This window comes from Geotrypetes seraphini, chromosome 12 (genome assembly GCF_902459505.1).
Source record: "Geotrypetes seraphini chromosome 12, aGeoSer1.1, whole genome shotgun sequence".
Classification (NCBI taxonomy): Eukaryota; Metazoa; Chordata; class Amphibia; order Gymnophiona; family Dermophiidae; genus Geotrypetes; species Geotrypetes seraphini.
The window spans coordinates 3,787,953-3,805,279 of NC_047095.1; the positions used below are offsets into that span (position 1 = coordinate 3,787,953).

A 17,327-nucleotide genomic window follows, 5' to 3' on the forward strand; every position below is an offset into this window, starting at 1 on the left:
CCCAAGAGATTGGCCTGCCAGTTGCAGACACCTAGTCTGCTCCTTCTCCCAAGCAGAAGAGTCCCAGAAATACTGAGGATCTCTGGAGCACCAAATACTCCAAAATTCAGACAAAAAACCTGAAAATGAATTTTTTTTAAACAGAGCAAATCAGAACGACACCTCCCAGCTTGTCTGCAGAAGGAAAAACTGAAGGGAGAAACACAGTATACTGGTAAAGAGGAGGAGGAGTTGAAAACAGTGATTGTTACTTTCTGCACAGCTTGTGAGTTCAGATTGAATATCCATCTGTCCAAAATGACACAACTATTGCACTAGAACTGAATTTGCAGCTGAATGGGTAAATCATAGCTCTGCCCCTGAACTGCTCTGGCACTATCTGGATATTGCCCGGATAATCAATAATTTTAAGTGGCATTACATGGATAACGACACTGAAAATTACTAACTGGCCACTTAGTGCTGCACCTATTCAGGTCAGAAGAAGAAAGGGAAAATGGGATAGGATTTGATATACTGCCTGTTGTTACAATCATGAAATATTGTTGAATTGTTTAGACACAATAGGACTTTCAGGAAGGGTCTGGAACTGGTTTCAAGGTTTTTTAAAGAAAAGATCTTATCAAGTGATTTATGATGGTAACTATTCTCATTCATGGAGCAACCCATCTGGTGTGCCCCAAGGTTCTAAGCTATCGCCTACCTTATTCAACATTTACATTTCCCCTTTAGGACATTTATCCCTCTAAATAATTTTACCACTGAAATTTTAAACCAGATAACTTCTATTATGACTCAGATAGAACAGTGGACAATTAATTTCAAACTGAAACTCAATACGGAAAAGACCAAACTTTTCTTGGCTAGTCCCGACGACAAAATAACAAATTCATTGCTTCATCTTAATGATCATGACTACCCGATTATTAAATCTGGGAGTCACACTAGATCGACATTTAACTCTAGCAGAACACACGAACTTAGTGGTATAAAAATGCTTTTTTACATTGTGAAAATTAAGAACCATAAAAAAATATTTTGATCCTTTATCGTTCAGACTATTGGTGCAGGCATTAGTTTTATCTAATTTAGACTATTGTAACATCATCTATTTAGGAGCACCCAAAAAAATTCTAAGGAAATTAAGGATAATTCAGAATACAGCTGTTCGATTGATTTTTGGTTTAAAAAAGAACGACCATATTAGTCCATATTATCGTTTATTTCATTGGCTGCCTTTGGAGGCAAGAGTATTATTCAAATTTTCCTGTTTCTGCTTTAACCTGATATCGGGATTGTCTCCAGCTTACCTTTTTTCCTCATTTTGTGTTGCATACTCCATCAAGAGAAACTAGAAACTTCTACTTATTTGCTTATCCAAAAATTAATGGGTATAGATATAAGACCTTCTTAGATAGGACCCTAGCATTTCAAGCTGGTAGGCAACAATCTTGGTTAGGTAAATGTATTCAGCAAGCTATGTTATCCTATTGCAGTTTTCGGAAATTAATTATGACCACTTTGTTCAATAAGTTTATTACTTAGTAAGTTTTATTATTGAAATTCTATTTTACAAATATTTGTATTTTTTACTGTATTGTTATATTTTGCTGATTGTCCAGCTCTTTTTAGTGTAAACCGCCTATAACTTTTGGTTATGGCGGTATAAAAGAATAAAGTTATTATTATTATTATTATCAAAGAGGTTTACATACTACAGTCCGTTCTCATTATTGGTTTGTGAAAATGTTTGTGAACCTCAAAATTGCAAATAACAAAATATCGAGTCTATGGGAAAATAGAGATTGGGTTCCAACAGTTCATATTGTGCCTCAAAACCACAGAAAGTGAACAGTGGATCTTATGGGAAAATAGGGTTAGATTTCTGCCCGATGTACCTGTAATTCACTCTCTGGAGACTTGGGGGCCATATCGGGAAGCAAAGTCTGACCACAAGGCGAAAGTGAAAGCAAAAAAAAGCTTCTTTTTTTAAAAGAACTGGTTCATGAAAATACAAACACAACGGTGCGAATGGGGAATTTGGTTGCAATTGATGCAACCGCTGATAGGCGAAGTCATGCATGAGACCAGACTGTATATATAGGTACTTATTTCATACCTGGGACAATGGAGGGTTAAAGCGACTTATTCAGAATTGCAAGGAGCTGCAGTGAGAATCAAAATCTCAAGCCACTGCACTAACCATTAGGCAACCCAGATATGTGCTGCCAAATACTGTCTCTGATATTTTTTTTTTAAGGAACAAGATTTAAAACTACTTGTTTTGTATATTTGTGATTAATCTAAAAGTTACTTTAGAAAAATCAACAACCTGGTCCTCATTGTTTATTATTGCGTTACAAAGTTGACAATATACGTAATGACTAGTGCTACCCGATTCAAATCGGTTCACCGATTCATTTCGGGTGAATTGATTTGAATCGATTTAAAACAAAAACAAAATTGGCTTCCCGATTCGGCTGACCCTCCCCCCTCGACCCCTAAGGCAGGAACGGCAGCGCTGCTCTTGCTGGCCAGCCACTGCCGCACTTTCTTTAGAGGGTGAGGGGGAGGGTCAGTCGGGAAGTGCTGGCATCCTGCTTCCCCTCTAGCCTCCCGCACATTATTTACCTAATAGGAGCAGCCTGCAGAGAAGATCGTGGTGCTAGCGATCTTTGCAAACTGCTTCAGAGCTGTTTCCTCCGCTGCAATCCTGCCTCTGATGTAAGAGGACGGGCGGGACCGTTTCTGTTTTGTGATGACAATATGTCAGATTTGAAACGTGTATCCTGCCAGAGCTGTTGTGAGACCGCAAATGTGAGCTTGGGTTTAACAGAGAGGAAAAGTCTTTTTTTGTTTATTTTGTTTACACCACAGTGCCAGTGTGGTTAGGAGAAGGCAAAGAGGGTGAAGAGGCTATAAAATAAACCCACCAGGATGTTTGAAAAAAACACCCAATTGGGCAGGAAAATTGAATCGAAAAAACAATTCAATAGGCTGAATTGAATCAAAATATTTTTCCTGAATCGGGCAGCACTAGGAATGACCAATGAGCAACAGAGAAATTAACAGAATCAGTGAGATTTCTTCCTTCTCCCAGCTCATTTTTCTCTGCCTCTGTGCTATCAGCCCAGATGGAACCTGCCACTACTGGGTTCACTGCCATTAACAGGGGGGGGGGGGGTCTGATCCCAATCATCACCACGATAGTCTTTAGGAACCTAGTATTCACATAGCTGGAATAACTACCAGAGGGAAAGTTGCTTATGTTTGTACCAATTACCAACAAAACATTCTGCATTTGTTCAATAAATTTTTTAGTTCAGCATCAGCACTGTATCAGTTAGGCCTAATGATATTCCAAGGTACATAGCAATCAGCCTTGAAAGTACCTCAAAATCATGCTTTACCTCCACAGAAGCCACCTGCAGTGATCTCCTCTTCAAACACATCAGTGAACCCTCTTCCTGCATTTAGTTTTGTCAGGCGACCTTCGATGAACTAGAATATAACATAGAGATCTGTGAATGATGCAGCTTGCTCAGTGTTATACAGTACCAATTATGCAACACAAATGAGAATATGCTACAGTTTAATCAATGAATGCACACAAGAAAGCTGCACTGCTATTGCACTGCCAGAGTTAGAATCCAAGTTACCAAGTTTATTTAGAATTTAATATACCATTTAAAATAAAATTGTCTAAGCGGTGAACAAAAGGAGGAACAGTATAAAATATTAAAATCAATAGGGAGACCTGACTTGGACATTAACAAAAATAAAAACGTTTTGACACGTGGGAAGGGGGGTGAAATACGATCTGTAATACGATAAGAGAAACAAGGAACAAGCAGAAAGAACTGATATATACTGTACTTGCGAGATAACCTTCCAAAATCTGATTGTCACCAAATTTCTTAAAACCAGCAGAAATGTCTCCCAAATTAAAGTTTGCACACTACTGGCAGGTTTTCCTGATGGATTTAATATACCCTTGGTTGGTTTGATGCTACTGGATTATTTCTGTGGCTTGAGGCAAACTGTCATGGGCTATTGGTGGTCATATACATGGCAATTCCGTAAATTAAGTGCTAACTTTTACATACGTAGTACACATGTAAATGTTTCATACACGTGTGCACATATACCAAAGTACATGCCAATCTATCTTGCACAGTATATATTTGCAAAAGGAAGGAGTGCTGTACACAGAGGTGGAGCACGGATAGAACGTAGATGAGGCTCCTACATACATGTAAGTTGCACACATTATTGCCTCATTTAGCTGCATGCCTAAACATTTAGGGCCTCTTCTATTAAATTGTGCTATGAGCGTCGGGAACAGCACGGGCCATTCAGTGTGGCTCACCGCGCTATAAACACATGCCTGAAACAGTGCGAGCCGCTTTTAACCAAGTACCTGGAGCACAGCGTCAGCTTCATCTGGTTTACAGATGAAAAGATATTTATAGTAGCTCCACTGAATAACAGAATGATCACATGTAAATGCCTTCAACAACACTGAAGCGTGAGGTTAATGCTAAATGCCTACTATGGACCTGCCTGACCTTCAGCCAATCAGCCATGGTCTCAGTCGAAACTCGAATTCATGGATCTGTCCTTCATTGATCCTGGGGTTAAGATCAATGGCGCATACTACCAGGACATCCTCTTGACGCAAAAGCTGTTGCCAGTGATCCATTGCAAGTCGGAAGACTACTTTATCTTCCAACAGGACAATGCCCCAGACTTCACAGGTCCAGATCTCTGGCTTGCAAATTCACCAGACCCAAACCCAGTTGACTACCGGATCTTGGGGTCGATACAGGAATGCGTCTATCTGACGTCGAAGACCTTAAACAGCGTCTCATCTCTGTTTAGGCTGAGCTGAAGCAGAGCATCGTTGACAAGATCACAGATCAGTGGCAGCCAAAGATGAGGGCATGCCTTTGTGCAAAGGGAGCACACTTTGAACATCTGCTTAATTGAAACATTACTTTTTGACTTTACATTTTTCTGCAAGATATGCCATAAAACTTTTTGATGTGTTTTTTTATTCAGTTTACAGTTCATTTTCACAAGTTAGCATATGGTGCAGTGGGACATATATACTACATTTTACATCATCTTCATTCAGGAAACGATGCATTAAATTTCCTAAGAATCGGCTGAGTTCTGTGGAAGGAACGACAAAAAAAACATTTTGGTGGTGGTTTTTTTCCCCCGGTTCACAGTGTAGAATAGGATCCTAGCAGGTGCCTTCAGGGTATCTTAATGTTGACACCTAGCTACAGAATTGTCCACATAATGGATCAGCTTACAGTGTTCTCCCCAGAAATTTTTTCCAGCCGGGTGGCATGAAAAAGTAGCTGGGTGGGGCGGGATGGGGAAATTTGGTGGTGGGGAAAATTAACCCCCTCTTTTACTAAGGTGCGCTAGCATTTTTAGCGCGCGCAAACCCCTGCGCTACGTGGGAAAACTAGCGCCAACTTAATGCTGGCGTTAGCATCTAGCGTGCATGGCAATTCCTCCGCGCGCTAAGCGCACACTATAACCACTATCGGAACTTAGTAAAAGGAACCCTAAATGTATACTATTTTTATTAGTTAATTATTATTATTTTCCAATGCTCAATATGACTTCCTTTTTTAAGGTTTGACACTTGTGCCAGAATATTTTTACTAAATTTAAGAAGTATTTGCCCTCTTTCAAATGGTATAGAGGTCTAAAAAAGGGAAAGGCATTAATGAAGTCATTAGGTTCAATCTAGCCATTTATTTCTGCATGAATTTAAACAACTTTAAAAAAAAGATAAATATAGCTCATCCAGTCATACAAGAAATGACTGTACAGCAGGGGTGCCCACACTTTTTGGGCTTGCGAGCTACTTTTAAAATGACCAAGTCAAAATGATCTACCAACAATAAAATTAAAAAAAAAACCACAAAGCACACTGTACGCAGAGAAAATGTTAATTATCATTTATATTCCGCGGGTTTTCAAAGAGGTCAAGGCAGACGATTCTATGCAATGTCACCTCAGGAACAACTATACAAAAATAGACAAATATACCCCCTCCCTTTTTACTAAATTGTAATACTGGTTTTTAGAGCAGGGAGATGCACTGAATGCTCTGCGCTGCTCTCGATGCTCATAGGCTCCCTGCACTAAAAACCGCTATTGCGGTTTAGTAAAAGGGGGCCATAGTGCAAAATATAGAAAGCAGATATAAATTCTTAAAACAGACATATTTTGATCACTAAACTGAAAATAAAATCATTTTTCCTACCTTTTTGTCTGGTGATTTCATGAGTCTCTGTTTGCACTTCCTTCTTCTGACTATAAATCCAATACTTTTTTCTTTCTGCCCCTCCCCTTTTCTTTCTGTCTCTCTTTCTTTCTCTCACCCCCTGCCCCCCCCCAAAGCCATCACGCCAATTTCTCCACTTACCCGATTCTTTCCCTACCCCCTAAGCCACCATGCCGATTTCTCCCTGCTTCCACGAGCCAGACCAGGAATGTACAAGCGCTGGACTCACAAGACTTCACCTCTGATGTCAATTCTTACGTCGTAGAGGAAGAGCCAGGCAGCGATTGGCTGGCCCAGAACTTCCTCTCTGACGTCAGAAATGACATCAGAGGTGAAGTCTTATGAGTCCGGCGCTTATACGCGCCTGGCCTGGCTCAGGGAGGCAGGAAGAAAAAGATTGCCAAGGCAACGCGATCGACTCACATTGCCTTTGTGATCTACTGGTCGATCGCGCTCGACCATTTGGGCACCCCTGCTGTTATGGTATGGTATCCTGTCCTGACCTGAGGAAAGGGGTTTAGTCCCCAAAAAACTGCCTTATTTCCATTTCCTATTTATAAACTTTAATCAATAGATACAATACTACTTGATTCTACGTAAAGCAACAAAAATTTTTTTTTCTACCTTTTGTCGTTTCTGCTTTAATCATCTTGTCTTCACTCTTCTTTCTAGCCAGCATCTGTCCGCTCTGTCTTCCATGCAGCATCAGCCCCTTCCATCCATTGTCCACCCTCTCCCCGTTCCATAGGGCATCTTCCCTCTTTTTATGCTCCTTCAATAAACTGTCTATCCTGTGCCCCTTCTCTTCTCCTTTGTACATGATTGATTTCAGCTCTGCCACCTCTCCATTTTTCTCTCTCTTCTCCTTTCTTTCTTTTGCACCCCACAGTCTGGTATCTTCCCTTCCCTGATTCTCTGGCATCTCACTTCTTTCCTTTTCTTCCATCTCTCCCTCTCCCTCCATGCTCTGACATCTTCTTCCTTTCCCCCTTCCTTTTCCCTTGGTTTGGCATACTTTCCTCCTTCCCTCCAATCCCTGGCATCTCGTTTCATTCCCTCCCTCATCTTCTTTCTCCCTCCAGTTGGGTGCAGCAAGTCTCTCCCCCTCTGCTCCCTTTCCTCCTTCTGTCACCCAAGGCCTGGCGTCATGAACTTCTTCAGGCAGCAGCATTCACAATTCGCTGCTGTTGCCAGCTTCGGGCCTTCTTCTCTGTCAGGTCCTGCCTTCATAGAAACAGAAGTAGGCAGGACCCGGCAGAGAGGAAGGCCTGAAGCTGGCAACAGCAGTGAATTGTAAATGCTGTTGCTAGCCGAAGAAGTTCATGATGCCAGGCTGAGTACCCGGGGCAGACTGCTACTCTCCCCCCCACGACCTTCCTATCTCTTCCTCCCTCCCATCACGAGACTCTAAACAGCACTGCTCTACTCTAAGCAGGCTGCTTCAGGGCTTTCTCCTGCCGTGATTCCCTCTGGAACGTCACTGATAAGGGAAGGAGGGAGAGATAGGAGGGTCAGATCGGGTTGGGGGGGGTGCCCGGGATGATGATGAGGCTGCTGCTGCTGCTGCCAGCGAATCCAGCAAGGGTGAGGCCCCAAAGCACAGCACTGGCGGGACCCCCCTGGCCATTTCAGGCCCTAGGCCTGTGCCTACTGGGCCTATCCTTTAATCCAGCCCTGCTTCCCCTCCCCCCCCCATATGCCCTGACATCTCTCTCTTCCATTCCATGGTATGGTATCTCCTTTCCCTCCCTCCCATGGTCTATGCATCTCTTTCCTCCTTTTCCTGATCTTCCTTCTCCCTCCTTCCCTCTCTCCCCCCAATTGGGTGCAGCAGCATTTCTTTTCCCCTCCCCCCCTTAGGTACAGCAGTACCATCAGCACTTCTCTTTCCTCCCCCCAATTTGGTACAGCCGAAGCAGCATTTCTCTTCACCCTCCCCCCTAATTGTGTGCAGCAGCATGACTCTTCCCCCTCCCCCTATTGGGTACAGCAGCAGCAGCATTTCTCTTAAACCCCCCCCCCCACAATTGGGTACAGCAGAAGAACCAGCATTTCTCTTCCCCCTCCCCCTCTAATTGGGTACAGCAGCATTTCTCCTCCCATTCAAACCCCCCCCCCCCCGTCTCACACACCCGGCAGATTCGCTACAGACAAAGGCAAGTTGCAAGTTTCCCTTCGTCGCTGACCTATCTCCCAAAGGTCAGCGACAGAGGGAAGCTTACAACTTGCCGCTCTTGCTTACTTCGGGCCTTTCTCGTTGCCGGGTCCTGCCTTCGCGGAAACAGAAAGTAGGCAGGACCCGGCAGCGAGAAAGACCTGAAGTAAGCAAGAACAAGTAAGTTTCCCTCCGTGGCAGGCCTATCTCCCGCATGCTCCGGTGCTCTAATGGTCCGTGCCGGCTTCTCTTCTCTACCCCCCCCCCCGACGTAACTTCCGGTTTCGGAGGGAAGCCGGGTTCGAGTCGCTTGCTAGGTTTTGTTTATTTTAAAGTCCGGCGGGAGTCTTTCGGCGGCTCTTCAGGCTGCGCGTTAAGCAGTGGTGGCAGCAGGATTCGGCAGATGACAGCCAGGCGGTAATCTAAATTTGCTGGGCGGAGCGCCCGGCTGAAAAGCGCTGGGGAGAACACTGGCTTATTGTAATTGGCTGCACTATGGAGATGCGAAGCAGAGGATCAAGAGGGAGATAAAATATGATCAGTAAACTACAATGATTAATTAGGCTATAGCTTCATTGAAAACAGGAAAGACCACAAGCTATTATTAAGGCAGACCTGAGGAAAGCCACTGCTTATCCCTGGAGCCAAGTAGCAGAGAATCTTGTTACTTTTTAGATCAAGCTGGGTACTTTTGACCTGGATCAGCCACAGTTGGAAACAGGACATTGGGATAGATGAGACAGTATGTCAATTTTTAAGTTTTTATGACTCTTTGGGAAAGCTTGTGGTTAATGGTACAATCCTTGTTTTAATTCCAGGGAGTTTTGCTTCACTGAACACAAGGGGTTTTAATATTTTTAATGTGTTGTGTCTTTGTTTCATACTGTTGGATTGTAATTCATTATTTATTGTTCCTCTCGCTAAGCATTTTTGTAATGTAAAAGCAAACTATAAATTCAATAAATGAAATAAGTAAGAGCCTGCTTTACTCATTCTGCATGCAAAAAAGCTTGGTGAATCAGGCTCTAAATAAAATGCTTATACTCTGATTTGAACACACAGGGTGCATGGAATAGATTTGCATTTCTTACTACTGTAAATCCCAGATCATCCATAAAAGATAAGCTACTTGCAAAAATCAACATTACCACTAGTTAGAAAGGAAGATGAAATTGGTAAACAGTAGCTTTAAAGCATAAAGCTATATATCTGGCTTCCTCTGCACATAACTTACTAAAATTACTTAAAGCAGCAGCAGCAGCAGCTCCTTTGGGTTCAATGTTTATCAAATCTGTGTGAAGTATGCCATGACCTTTTATCCCACCTAGCTAAGTGAGTGACTATTTTATGCTGGTCTCTTTCTAAAGGCTAGTAAGCTACTTTAAAGATCAACTTATAAAAATCCAATTTAAATGATGTCTACAGGGGAATTCTCATATTTTTCTAGTTGGTAACTGTGCCCCTTCTTCTGCAGTATGGAAAGTCAATTCCCATTTACTCTAGAGCAAAAATATGAGGCCTAAGAGATCTGGGCATGTTTCATGTACACAAGGCAACAAGAAAACAGCTTGTCAGCTGCCAAGAAAAGAAACAATGCCCTAAACCAAAACATTTAAATGAAAACTGAAGAAAAGAAATACAGAACATTTCTTCTTTTTTGATCTGCACCGTTTCTTCACGGACTTGAAGGGGGCTTGGCTCTCAAAAGCTAGTGAAAGATCCAATAAAAAGGTGGCATCCACATTTTTTTTGTTAACTCTTATTTCTAGATATCCAAATGAACTAAAATGGCAACCACAACACTTTCTTTCTGAAGAAAATAATTTTGGATATACTAAGGGCTCCTTTTACAAAGGCGCGCTAGCCGCTACCGCCTCCACTTGAGCAGGCGGTAGTTTTTTGGCTAGTGCGCGCTAATCGTAAAAGGAGCCCTAAGTTTGTGATGGTCCACCAGCATTCTGTAACACACACCAGAAAGAAAGAGAATAATAGTAAGAATGAAGTACATGCTATTAAAATGATTTAGCATGCATTTAAATATTTAATTACCTTAAAGAATTGTCAGCTTTTTAAAAGCTGTTAGTACTGCAAAGTTTATAAACTGCTCATTTTGGTAGGAAGTCGGCTAACTCCAGTTGAAGTGGAGAAACATTAAAAACTATTTACAAAACATGCATTTCCCGTATGAGCTGCCTTCTTTTCTGTGTTCCTAAAACATCATATGGGAGCCAGCAGAAATTAATTATTCAAACAAGTGTCATGCATTATCACTGACTATGTGAAGAGCCCTGCCAAGGGCAATCTGATGCTTGTCAATGCACAGACTGATGAAATGCATAAAATTTAGCTCTTTGAAAAGTTAAAAAAAAAAAAAAAAAATCAGCAGCAATAGTAATATAGCACATGCTACAACAGATAAATCCCTTGGTCACTCTTCTTTTCCCCTCTTCCAAGTCGGCTTTTTTCCAAATAGACTTGGTTCATGGTCAGACTACTTTGGCATCACTGGATTACTTCACAGTAAGTATAAAAGATAACAGCATCCTTTGCTACCACAATACAGAAAACAGCCTTTGAACTGAGACATTATCTCTTTTGGGAACATCATGAATTTATACCATGCCATAAACTACCACATGATTAATTGCTATCCTCATCATTTGGCAAAATCATATCAGCAGCTAATTGAGAAGCTGAGTTGGAATTTTCAGTACGAGGATTAGCATGGGGTAGACCATCTGAGCACAAATATTGCTAATTAGACTTCTTCATGAAATAAGAATGCACAGTAGACTTTTACCATAACTTATTTTAATGAAGAAATACAACTGTAGGTTGACTGCATTTTTAGTAAGCAAAAGGTTTAAAGTGATCCTAACATATCCTTTATCAATAAATGACTAATACTACTCATGTTAATATTACATAAAAATATATTTTATACACCAGCATTTATCAGTCACATTTTAGATACTGTGTTTCCCCGAAAATAAGACAGTGTCTTATATTAATATTGGGTCCAAATCACACTAGGGCTTATTTTCAGGGATGTCTTATTTTTTTCATGTACAACAATCATCTTTCCCTTCCTCTACTCCACCCCAATTCTTCCTCTTTCTTTTCTTCCTCCCACCATGTGCAGCATCTTTCCTCCCCTCTCACCCATTCCCTTGCGCAGCTTCTTTTTAACCCTCCCTCCCATCCCTCATGCAGCAGAACTCCGCAGACCCTCTCACCCGTCCCCTTGCACAGCATCTTTCGATCCCTCCCTATCATCCCCCCCGTGCAGAACCCTTCCGACCCTCCAAACCAATCCCCTGTGCAGCATCTTTCCATCCCTCCCTCTCATCCCCCCATGCAGCAGAACGCCGCTGACTCTCCCATCATGAGAACGACATTCCTCCACTCCAAACAGCAGCAGCAACACTCTGAACAGGCTGCTACGTGGCCTTCCCCCTGCCGCATCACTGATGACCCCATAGCTAATTCCCTATAAGGCCAGATGTCCCCAATCACAAACTGCTTCCAGCTAGCTTGACCCCTCCCTCAACCCACTTGGAAGTCCTGGACCTCCCATACACCCATAATATGGGGGTTGAAAATGGTCCCCCTCCACTTTCAGTCCAGCTCAAAGACCAAAAATGGTTTCACTGAACTCCAACAGCAGTCTTCCAGTACTACTCTCTGGGGTTAACCTTCCTTATAAGTGAATTGGTTATTGAGATAATTGGGTTCTTTGCCAATTATGATACTCTTAATGGTTCATCATTAAATATCCAAAGATAATAAATATAAACATCTGGAGTTGCTAGACACTTTTCACAGACATGCCACTTCAGTATAACCTGCAGATACAAAAGCACCATACTTGTTTTTAAACCTTTTGCAAGCTATCTATACGTTTAAGACTCATTTACTAAGCCATATTAACTATTAATAAATAACTGCCTGCTTGTAACTTGCCTTGAGCTTAGATTTGGAAAAAGTAAATTCAATCTGAAATTCAAATACAACATGGGCACCTTTGTGATTAGCTCATACTAATTTTCACATCAGCCATTTTAGGAGACTTATTCATGATTTACATGTATAAATGCCAGCATTTACATGTAAAACCCAATTTTAAAGAAAGCTGATATTTACATGTGCAAATCCACAGTACGTAGAATTTTGGAGGCAAGCTTTGGGCATGATATGGCTGGGGCTTCGATACGACTAAAATGTACATATACATTCAAGCCTTGGTTTGCGAGCATAATTTGTTCCAGAAGCATGCTTGTAATCCAAAGCATTTGTATATCAAAGCAAATTTCCCCATAAGAAATAATGGAAACTCAGAAGATTCGTTCCACAACTCAAAAACATTAATACAAAATACTATATGTACTCGTATTGCAAGACTTTGCTTGTTTAGAACAGTCACTACACACTTGCAGCGTCAGAGAGAGAAGAATCATCGGCTCAGTTGTGATGATGTACGCGTGTATACTGTATGTACTTGTATTGCAAGACATTGCTTGTATATCAAGTTAAAATTTAATCAAATGTTTTGCTTGTCTTGCAAAACACTTGCAAACCAAGTTACTTGCAATCCAAGGTTTTACTGTACTGTATATTCCTTATTTCATACGTGGGTATGAGGAAAATTTACATGTTGGAATTTAAATCTGCTTCTTTGCATAAAGAATTCATATGAATCCACTATGACAGAGAAAGTACCTGCATATAAGTAAACCACTGATTGCACCCACAGAAAGGCAATATATCAAATCCATGATCCTTTACCCTATAAAAAAATTATCTGTCCTTTACAGGAAGAATTAAGGAATATATCCCTCCTCAAGCCCCCCACTGTTTATTTTCATCTCTAAATTAACAATAAATGAAAACTATGGTCTCTGTGTTTAATGAGCAGCATGCATGAGTAGGTTTGCAAAATGGCTGACAAAGACATATGCTTACACATGTAAATTGGGATACTGATACTTATACATGTAAGTTGCTGTGCTTTCATTGTTGATGCTTTTCATGTAAACAGGATGCTTTTATGGCAAGCAGCATGCAGGTATTTTAGAAAAGGCTCTACATTGGCAGATCCTTTTCTAAAATGCCATTGGAATTGAGCATATCCTGACCTGGATAATACGTCTCAATTCCCATTTCTACATTCTATCTAAAATAGGTCTTTTAACTGAAAGGAACATTAGGCAGTTAGGCCGGTTTCTGTATAGGATGTCTGGTCTCCGAAGCTGCCTAAGTGGCTTTTGAGAATCGCACATGGGCGTCCTATATAGAATCGCGTCTGTCCTTAGGAACAGATGCCTAGGCCCGCCTAACACCATGATTCTCTAACCAGACACCGTTTAGAGAATTGGGTTGCCGCTGAGCTGATCGTGGCAAGGGACTCTTCCTGCCGCGATCAGTTTACTGGCAGGGAACTCATCCCCCCCCCTCCACGAAGACTACCGGCAGGAGGGATACCCAGTCCTTCCTGCTGGAACTCCTGAAGCTGCCCCATCTACCCCCCGAATATCCCTGGCAGGAGGAGTGCCCAAGTCCTCCTTCCGCCACCACCCTAAGACATCCACCGGCAGGAGGGATGCCCAATCCCTCCTCCGGAACCCCACTCCCGAGACATCGGAACCCCCCCCCCCCACCTGCCCGACACATTCCCCTGCTCTTCTCCATGGACGGATTCCGGTGCAGCATCTTATCGCTGGAATTCACCACAAAGGAAGTTGCAGCTGCTGCTTTCAGACCCACCGCTAAAGCCTCAAACTGTATTTTGAGGACCAAGTCCACCCTGCAATCCTATGCATCCTTTAATATCACTTCTCCCTCACTAGGGAGTGAAGTACACTTAGTTACTTGAACTACTAACGAATCCACCGTAAGTGGAGTAAAAATCTAATGGAAATCAGGAGCCATCAGGTACAATTTTGTCATGCTCCATCAGCATCATTGTTATCTCTGGAAGCGAAGAAAAAAAACAGACTGGGTCTCACTCATAAGGGAAGTCTGTAGAAGTCTGCGAGAGTTCCAAATTTACCGGTAATTCCCACAAAGATACCGTAATGACTTCCATCAAGTCTGCTGGTTTGAAAAGTCTGCACATCATCAGGTCCTCTCCTTAATCTAGGGCTGCCTCAGACTCTTGGCTGTTATAAACCACAGGAGACTCGGAATCTTCTAAACCTGAGAAGTCACTCTGAGGGAGTAAAGACATTGACCCTGACCCCCCAGTCTTCCCAGTCCTTTTCCGACTGGACTTCTGGTTCCTGCAGTAAAGCTTTCCACTGCGGAACTACGCTCTGCGAAGGTAAACCCTCATGCGCTACTACCGGTGACACCCCAGACTGTGCAGATGCTTTATACCTCATATAAGCCTCAAACATCAAACTTACAAAATCAGAATAAAAAACTGACCTGGATCTCTTATATACTACCCAACCGGAAGTTCTGGGCGGTTCACAGCAAGAGAACTGAGACATATCAGCGAAGACACAAAATACAGTAGAATTCAGTGAAATACAATATGATGCAGTACAATGTAATATAATGTAAAATCATCGCATAAATTTACCAAACAAATAGGTTTTTATTGATTTTCTGAACTCAAGGTAAGATTGGGATTGGGCAATTAGAGGATACAGCCAAGAGTTCATTTTCCTCGTATGAAAAGCTAGAGTTTTGTCTAAAAACCTTTTAAAACGACAGGCTTTCAGAGCGGGGTACATAAACATACCCGAGTTTCTTGTGTTCTTATTTGATGAGAATAATTTTAGTTGGGTGGATAAGTATGATGGTAGTAGCCCGAAGAGTGCTTTTTAACAAATGCAGCCAAATTTAAAAATAACTCTAGTTTTGAAAGGGAACCAATGAAGTTGCATGTAAAAAGGGCTTACATGGTCAAACTTTTTAAATCCAAAGATCAGACGAACAGCCGCATTTAGAAACAGGCAAAGTCTTAGCAATATTTTCTTGGTTGACCCTAGGTATGTAATATTACAATAGTCTAAGGTAGATAGGATGGTGGATTGAACTAATATCCTAAAGGACTCCATGTCAAAATATTTTTTATGGTTCTTAGTTTCCATAAAATAGCAAAGCATTTTTTAGTCAGTTGGTTAGTGTGTTTCTCGAACGTTAGGTGTCGGTCTAGAGTAACTCCCAAGATTTTGATGTGACTTGCTATCTCGAAATTTTGACCACTGAGTTGAATGGAGGTTTCCCTGAGTTTGTCGTTGGGGCTAGCAAGAAAGATCTTAATTTTCTCAGGGTTGAGTTTCAATTTTGACTGCAACATCCATTGTTCTATTTTTCCCAGAATATTTGAGATTAGGATACTTAGTTCTGTTGAGAATGATTGTAGTGGTATTTGTATGGAGAATGATTGTAGTGGTATTAGCACACCAGCTCCAGTGTCGGCAGTTACCAGATCGGCTCAACATCGGAGCCTGATCTACAAGGGGGAATCCTGCTGGCGACCATCCACAGCCACCAACTCGGCTCAGCCTCAGAGCCTCGGTCCGGCCCTGGCCCCACCAGGCGTGAGAGCCTGCTCCGCCCATCCCAGCCTGCCGGGAGCAGTTTTTTTGAAATAGCGGAGGGGGAAGGAGTTGCACACCAGCTCCAGCATCGACAGTTGCCAGATCGGCTCAACACCAGAGCCTGATCTACAGGGGGGAATCCTGCCGGCGACCATCCACAGCCACCAACTTGGCTCAGCCTCAGAGCTTTGTTCCGGCCCCGCCCCCACCGGGCGTGAGAGCCTGCTCCACCCATTCCAGGCCTGCCAGGAACAGTTTAAATTCCAGCGGAGGGAACGGCGCACTGCCATTCAGCGCACCAGCTAAGGCGCGTGCACCTTAGCACGCACCTTTGCGAAGCGTCTGTGCGAAACGACTGAGATCAAGACCACACGATAAGTACATCTATTACCTTCAAAAGTATAGCCTGTTACTACATGATAATCGAAACTAGGTACTACATGATAAGCACATCTAATATTAACAAAAGGTATAACCAATTACTGCATGACAAATATTATCTAGTACAAGATAAGTATACCTATTGTCAACAAAAAGTAAAACCTGTTACTGCATGACAAGTCTATCTACTGTTAAACCAAAAATATAGCCTGCTACTGCATGACAAGTCTATCTACTGTTAAGCCAAAAGTACAGCCTACAAGTCTATTGTTCAACCAAAAGTATAGCCTGTTACTGCACGAAAATAAAAATCAGCTATCGCATTTTTTTTTTTTAAAAGTCAACTAACCTTACGCCACCAGACAAAATGGCAATTTTTAACAAATTCCAACTGTTAATAGGGGTGCTGTACCTAATCTGCTCCAGATGCTGGGGCAACGATGAAAACCCCCCTCAATCAATTCCCACTCACCTCTCCTGGCACAGACCAGCTCAGCAGGTTCCCACCGACTTTTGCAAAACTGTCTAGAACAAGGCCAACTTCAAATTCCGGTGGTAAACACGACCCGCAAACCGTCCAAACCATACAGAAATAAGACCAAAAACAGAAACCTAAAAAAGCTAATATGTACTGAAACTCCCACCTCAACCAACTATGAAAACGTCAAAGGATTCTATCTAAATACCCGTTCCGTGAGAAATAAAGCACATATAATAAACAATTGGATAGTGCAAACTAATCCAGACTTCCTGTTTCTGACAGAAACATGGATGGTGTCTGACACCAACACTATCATGAACGAAATTCTACCACAGGGATACAAAATACTTCCACTATCAAGAAGCTGGAAAAAAAAATGGGGGGGGGGGGGTCTAGCGATCATCTTAAAAGAATCTTTTGATTACAAGATAGATTCTAAAACTTCGGAAA

At 42.1% G+C, this 17,327-nt stretch overlaps 1 protein-coding gene across 4 annotated transcripts in view; it reads right to left on the reverse strand.

Moving 5' to 3' along the window:
- Positions 1 to 17,327, reverse strand: part of DENND1B (DENN domain containing 1B) — a 454,561-nt gene that overhangs the window by 96,765 nt on the left and 340,469 nt on the right. For all 4 annotated transcript variants that reach the window (XM_033917142.1, XM_033917140.1, XM_033917139.1 and 1 more), the window contains one exon: positions 3,411 to 3,501. In XM_033917142.1, coding sequence (XP_033773033.1) covers positions 3,411 to 3,501 — 91 coding nt within the window. The remainder of the gene's footprint in view (positions 1 to 3,410; positions 3,502 to 17,327) is intronic.